Below are 6,409 nucleotides of genomic sequence, written 5' to 3' on the forward strand. Positions count from 1 at the left end.
AAAAGTTTTAAGTTGATGGTGCCAAACCAGGTAATTGTTTTGGGTGAGTTTAGAAATGGATTGGGCAAAATTTGATAGAGATGCGGGTGATGGGTTTGAGTTGTTTGGGTTGTTTTCATTTTGGGTAGGGGGAATGGGATTGGTGACATTCTGGGTAGAGGGGTTTAGGTTGTTTTCATTGTGGGTAGGTGAAATGGGGTGGGTGACATTCTCGGCAGAGGGTTGTGGGCTGGTTTCAGAGGAGGTGGATGAGGCCATTGGGTATGCAGTTTAAGTGTTTGATAAAACACTTCAGAGAGAGGAAGAAGAAGCAGAAAAAAAAAAGGAGACAACGTGGGTTGCTCGTTAGTGCTCTGATACCATATAGGAGGAGATGATTGAAATAATTTTGCCTTGCTTATTTTCATTGATACGATGGGTTTATATACATGAGATTACATTTACATAATAGGAAGAAAATACAAATCAAATAAATGATTTCCATTTTAGAAGTAGCCGTTGCTGCATTTATTTTTGATTGATTTGGGTTTCCTTGTTGATGGTAGCCGTTGCTTGATATGTGGTTGCCTTGATTTGGGTTTTAGCCGTTGCTGTAGTTTCCTTAGAGAGAGTGGTTTCTTGTTGACCACATGTAGGTTCAATACAAGCCGGGGCTCACCAGGGGTTAGGTCACAAGAGCCTTCTGCAGAGCGATGATCTTTACCAGGTACGCAAGGAAAATTACCATTTTTTTAATTAATCTTTCATTTTTTATTTTTTTTTGGGTGTAATTTGGGTTCTGTTTTTGCAGTATATATTGGAGACTAGTGTGTACCCAAGAGAGCCTGAACCCATGAAGGAGTTGAGAGAGATGACAGCCAAGCATCCATGGTGAGATAGCTAACTAGCTAGGTTCATGATAATTAAGATTGTTTAAAAATTCTTCGTGGCTTAATTAGCAATATTATAATTAACAATGTTAATTTTCACGTGATTTTGGTTTGAATTATAAAACAGGAACACCATGACCACCTCTGCTGATGAAAACCAGTTCTTGAACATGCTCCTCAAGCTCATCAATGCCAAGAAGACAATGGAGATTGGTGTCTACACTGGCTACTCCCTCCTTGCCACCGCCCTTGCTCTTCCCCAAGATGGGAAAGTGAGTATTTACAATAAACCCAGAGTTACTTAACTCATCTTTCCTGTGCGCTTAGATGAAGAGGTTCTGAGTTCAAAGCCTCATTCTATAGTTTACTTTTTAACATATTTTACGTGTTAAATAAAAGTTTGAGTTTGAAATCGCATGTTGAGAGAGTGTTAAAATATTAATCGATTAAAAAGTTTTTGGAATAAATGATGATTAACGCTTTCAAAGCTTAAAAACTAAACAACCCAAAAAATGAAAGTATAAATAATATTGCATTTCTTTTTGTCACAGATTTTGGCCATGGATGTCAATAGAGAAAACTACGAGCTTGGTCTACCTATCATTGAAAAAGCTGGTGTTGCACACAAGATCGACTTCAAAGAAGGCCCTGCTCTCCCAGTTCTTGACCAGTTGATTGAAGACGTAAAATTTTCACACCCATTACCTTGTTTTTCCTTTAAACTTTCATTGTTTGGGAAAAAAAAATAATAATTAAATTATTTAATTAGTATTCTAACAATTATTTTTATAAAATTTTATAAATCTAAAATATGTGTCTTGATGAATGGTTGAACCACAGGACAAGAACCACGGTACATTTGATTTTATATTCGTGGACGCCGACAAGAACAACTACCTTAACTACCATAAGAGGTTGATTGAGCTTGTGAAGGTCGGGGGTTTGATCGGCTACGACAACACCCTATGGAACGGCTCTGTGGCGGCACCTGCCAATGCGCCACTCCCCGAATACCTCATTTATTATAGGCAGTTCGTGTTGGAGGTCAACAAGGCCCTCGCTGTGGACCCCAGGATTGAGATCTGCATGCTTTCTGTTGGTGATGGGATCACTCTCTGCCGTCGGATCAAATGACCGCCCAGACCAACACACAGATTCGAAGCACTGGAGTTTCATCGTTTGTTATTTTCCTTTTTTTTTTTTTTAAAAAAAAATCTTTTTACTAGTTTCCGTACTTGAGTATGAACGGTGAACGATTGACGAAGACCATATTTGGGTGGTGCAGATTTAATTTGCTGCCATAATATATATGAAGTATTTGTATTTCAATAACTCTGTATGGTCTACTTTTATGTACGAAATGCAAGTCTATGAAATAACACATATGTATGTGAAACTCTTGATTAATTAATAAATACAAATTAAAGATTTGAAACAAAATAAATATAAAACAACTCTTAGAGTATTTCTTATTGAAAATTGACGAAAATTACACAAAGGTGGTGGCCTAAGCCCCTATGTGTTTAGTTGTTTTGTTAATGAAAATTACTCATTCATAATAAATAAATAAATAAATAAGTCCAAACCCTACTAAAAAAAGTCAAATAAATTTGTTGCCTAGAGTCGTTTTAGACGAACTTTTCGGGTATTGTTTTTGTCTTTTCTTGACAACCTGATTTGACTCCATAAGCTTTGAAAATGGGAAATTTGTATAAAATATGACTTTGTAACCTTAATTAATCTTTACAAAAACCTACGTCTTTACAAAACCACCACATTTGTCTCCATTTAATATTGGAATTACAGTGTCTTCAAGAGGTAGTTCAATCGGCTGGGACCATATACGCCTAATAAAGAAAAGGTCACTATTTCAAATCTCCCTCTCCCCTCTTGTATATGACATTTTTTATTAAAACTGATCGTTAAACAGTTTACATATATAATAACTTTTTGGCTTATAGAATAATGGTGGTATACAAAGAAAATCAAGATTATGATAGATTTTATGTCATTTTACTCTTGATAAGTCAATTGCACAGAACATTAAGATCGATTTATACGATATGGCTTAGCAAATTTACATCCATGCATAGAGATAATTAAAAGAAAATTTTACTATCAAAAGATGGAGTACAAATATATAATAGTAAAAATAAGAAATCATTTAAAGCTGAAGTTCTAATATATCCAAATACTACTCTCACGAAAAGTATGAGTTAGAGTATTCTATGGTTTTCTGAGATTATTTTCAAGTTGGTTAAATTACTCCGAATTTTGATTCTGTGCAATATAATTGCTCTATTATACTACAATAAGAAAGTCACAATTGAGAGTTTGTTCAAATCTCACCTACTCAGATAGATATTTCGACGGCCTAAATAAGTAGGACTCGAGTTGCTACCTCTAACAGCCATTCGAGTTAGAGAAGGGACAAGTCTAACATGGCAGCCCTATTGCACACATGATACCCCTGTCCAATCACTAGAACAGAAAAAACAACAAGAAATTATAACCAAAATTTTTAGTCCAAATTTCGATGTAGATTGTGAGGGAATTGACTGCCTTTCTATTTTCCATATATATGACAGACAAAATAATGTCCTTATGGTCTCCTATAAAAGAGGAATCGGTCTTCTCCCGTTCAAAATTTTAGTCGTAGAAAGAGGTTGCGATACCCATTTACAATGTATTGACCCAAGGAAATGAGAAATGTGAGGATAAACTATATAAACTATAATACACCGCTTTCGTAGGCAAAAATGCTGCCAACAAGTCAAGTCAATTCAACCTAATGAGTTTTTCCATTCAAGCTTTTATACTTCTTCTCCCCTTAGGTTTTTTTAGCCGCCCTAGCAAGGAAGGGAGGGGGATAAGCTACATCAAAGAGAAAAAGAAAAGGAAAAAGGGTGGGATAGCCCAACAAAGTCCTACCAACAACAATCAATATAGTGCACCAAAAGTCTATAGTCTAGTAAAAATGGTACGAAATAAGACCTACTACTTTTCTTTGTAGTAGGTAATCTGCATGAAATAAGACCTATTACGTTTCTTTGTATAGAGAATTTGCTATAGTTTCAGTCCACTTCCTTTTTCAAGTCCTTTGTTAAACACACAAAATTTTTTTTTTCTTAGATTTGAGGGCAAGTCTTGTCCAAACAACTAGTATTATTGTTAGACAAGATCATGAGAATATCAATTTATTTGACTTTTTTAGTACGGTTTGGACTTATTTTTCCTATTAGATAGGGGCTTAGGCTGCCACGTTTGTGTAATTTTCGTCAATTTTCAATAAGAAATGAAATACTCCAATAAGAGTTGTTTTATATTTATTTTGTTTCAAATCTTTAATTAATTTGTTTTTGGTTTTGAGAAAAATTAATTTATTAATCTAGAGTTTCACATACATATGTCATATGTGTTATTTCATAGACTTGCATTTCGTACATAAAATAGACCATACAAAGTTATTGAAATACAAATACTTCATATATATTGTGGCCGCAAATTAAATCTGCCCCACCCAAATATGGTCTTCCTCGATCGTTCACCATTCATTTTATAGTATGGAAACTAGTAAAAGGATCAAAAAAAAAAAAAAAACGGAAAATAAATAAACGGTAAAACTCCAGTGCTGCTGTGTTTGGTTTGGGCAGTCATTTGATCCGACGGCAGAGAGTGATCCCATCACCAACAGAAAGCATGCAGATCTCAATCCTGGGGTCCACAGCGAGGGCCTTGTTGACCTCCAACACGAACTGTCTATAATATATGAGATACTCGGGGAGTGGCGCATCAGCAGGTGCCACCACAGAGCCGTTCCATAGGGTGTTGTCGTAGCCAATCAGACCCCCAACCTTCACAAGCTCAATCAACCTCTTGTGGTAGTTAAGGTAGTTGTTCTTGTCGGCGTCCACAAATATAAAATCGAATGTACCGTGGTTCTTGTCCTGTGTTTCAACCATTAAAGACACATATTTTAGATTTATAAAAATAATTGTTAGAATATTAATTAAATAATTAAATTTAACTTTCAGGAGACCATGCGCGCAATGCGCTCCTTCCACACGGGTGCATGACCACAAGAAATTATTTGCACTTAAGAAAAGTTGAACATTAGACTTGATACTTCATTAGACACCACGACCAAATAACTTACCAGTCGAACCAACCAATTGGGGTTTAATGTGTGCAATATTTTTGTTTCCAAACAATGAAAGTTTAAAGGAAAAACAAGGTAATTAATGGGTGTGAAAATTTTACATCTTCAACCAACTGGTCAAGAACTGGGAGAGCAGGGCCTTCTCTGAAGTCGATCTTGTGAGCAACACCAGCTTTCTCAATGATAGGCAAGCCAAGCTCATAGTTTTCTCTGTTGACATCCATGGCCAAAATCTGTGACAAACAGAAATGCAATATTATTTTTACTTTCTAAGTTTTGAGAGTGTTAATCACCATTTATTTCAATAACTTTTTAATCAATCAATATTTTCACATTCTCCTAATGTGTGAATTCAAATTCAAACTCTCATTTAATAAGTGAGGCTCATCAACACGTAAAATATTTTAAAATTTAGGCTTTGAACTCAGAACCGTTCGATCTAATAAATTCTAAAAGCAAGGGCTTAGATGAGAAAGATGACTTAAGCAACTCTGGGTTTATTGTAAATACTCACTTTCCCATCTTGGGGAAGAGCAAGGGCGGTGGCAAGGAGGGAGTAGCCAGTGTAGACACCAATCTCCATTGTCTTCTTGGCATTGATGAGCTTGAGGAGCATGTTCAAGAACTGGTTTTCATCAGCAGAGGTGGTCATGGTGTTCCTGTTTTATAATTCAAACCAAAATCACGTGAAAATTAACATTGTTAATTAGAATATTGCTAATTAAGCCATGAAGAATTTTTAAACAATCTTAATTATCATGAACCTAGCTAGTTAGCTATCTCACAATGGATGCTTGGCTGTCATCTCTCTCAGCTCCTTCATGGGTTCAGGCTCTCTTGGGTACACACTAGTCTCCAATATATACTGCAAAAACAGAACCCAAATTACACCCAAAAAAAAAATGAAAGATTAATTATAAAATGGTAATTTTCCTTACGTACCTGGTAAAGATCATCGCTCTGCAGAAGGCTCTTGTGACCAAACCCCTGGTGAGCCCCGGCTTGGTCTTGGAATATTCCGTTGGCAGCCATTGGTGCTGTAATACTTTTCTTCTTCTTCTTCTTCTTTTTCTTCTTTGGTTTGAATTGATAACTCTCCAAACTCTGTGATGGAAAGAGGAAAGTGGAGGGGTATTTATAGAGGGGTGGCTGTGAATGCATGAGCTTAATTGGTTGAGGCACCGCTCATCGGGACGACTGGTCAGGTTTTGAGTACTACTTTGTTTTTCGTTCTTTCATTTTTGAAAAACTTCACCCACTCTTGAAGTTTAGCATTTCTCAATAATCAAATATAATGATAAGATAATTATTATTATTTATTTATATATTACAATTTTACATATAATTAATCAAAATATATATGGTAAATACAAATTCAAAA

General features: G+C 35.6%; 2 protein-coding genes across 2 annotated transcripts; one reads left to right on the plus strand and one right to left on the minus strand.

Annotated features, from left to right (window-relative positions):
- Window positions 1-55: 55 nt before the first annotated feature.
- LOC132177206 (caffeoyl-CoA O-methyltransferase 5-like) lies at window positions 56-2,230 on the plus strand. The gene is made up of 6 exons (XM_059589457.1): window positions 56-86; window positions 636-706; window positions 791-870; window positions 997-1,141; window positions 1,421-1,552; window positions 1,710-2,230. Exons 1-6 carry the CDS (start codon window positions 56-58, stop codon window positions 2,001-2,003), a joined length of 753 nt encoding a protein of 250 aa, XP_059445440.1. The 3' UTR covers window positions 2,004-2,230.
- Window positions 2,231-4,299: 2,069 nt separating this feature from the next.
- Window positions 4,300-6,109, minus strand: LOC132177469 (caffeoyl-CoA O-methyltransferase 5-like). The gene is made up of 5 exons (XM_059589805.1): window positions 5,971-6,109; window positions 5,814-5,893; window positions 5,543-5,687; window positions 5,130-5,261; window positions 4,300-4,816 (listed from the first exon to the last, which is right to left on the minus strand). The coding sequence occupies exons 1-5, from the start codon at window positions 6,058-6,060 to the stop codon at window positions 4,523-4,525; spliced, it is 741 nt and encodes a 246-aa protein (XP_059445788.1). The 5' UTR covers window positions 6,061-6,109; the 3' UTR covers window positions 4,300-4,522.
- Window positions 6,110-6,409: the final 300 nt, after the last annotated feature.

Source organism: Corylus avellana, chromosome ca4 (genome assembly GCF_901000735.1).
Source record: "Corylus avellana chromosome ca4, CavTom2PMs-1.0".
NCBI classification, from domain to species: domain Eukaryota; kingdom Viridiplantae; phylum Streptophyta; class Magnoliopsida; order Fagales; family Betulaceae; genus Corylus; species Corylus avellana.

What these genes read in the sequence shown, in the direction of transcription:
- LOC132177206 (XM_059589457.1), top strand. Translation starts at nt 56, where the DNA reads ATGGATTGGGCAAAATTTGATAGAGATGCGG. An exon ending in ATGACAGCCAAGCATCCATG is followed by an intron (nt 871 to 996) that starts GTGAGATAGCTA and finishes ATTATAAAACAG; the next exon opens with GAACACCATGACCACCTCTG. An exon ending in TTGACCAGTTGATTGAAGAC is followed by an intron (nt 1,553 to 1,709) that starts GTAAAATTTTCA and finishes GTTGAACCACAG; the next exon opens with GACAAGAACCACGGTACATT.
- LOC132177469 (XM_059589805.1), bottom strand. Translation starts at nt 6,060, where the DNA reads ATGGCTGCCAACGGAATATTCCAAGACCAAGCCGGGGCTCACCAGGGG. An exon ending in ATGACAGCCAAGCATCCATT is followed by an intron (nt 5,688 to 5,813) that starts GTGAGATAGCTA and finishes ATTATAAAACAG; the next exon opens with GAACACCATGACCACCTCTG. An exon ending in TTGACCAGTTGGTTGAAGAT is followed by an intron (nt 4,817 to 5,129) that starts GTAAAATTTTCA and finishes GTTGAAACACAG; the next exon opens with GACAAGAACCACGGTACATT.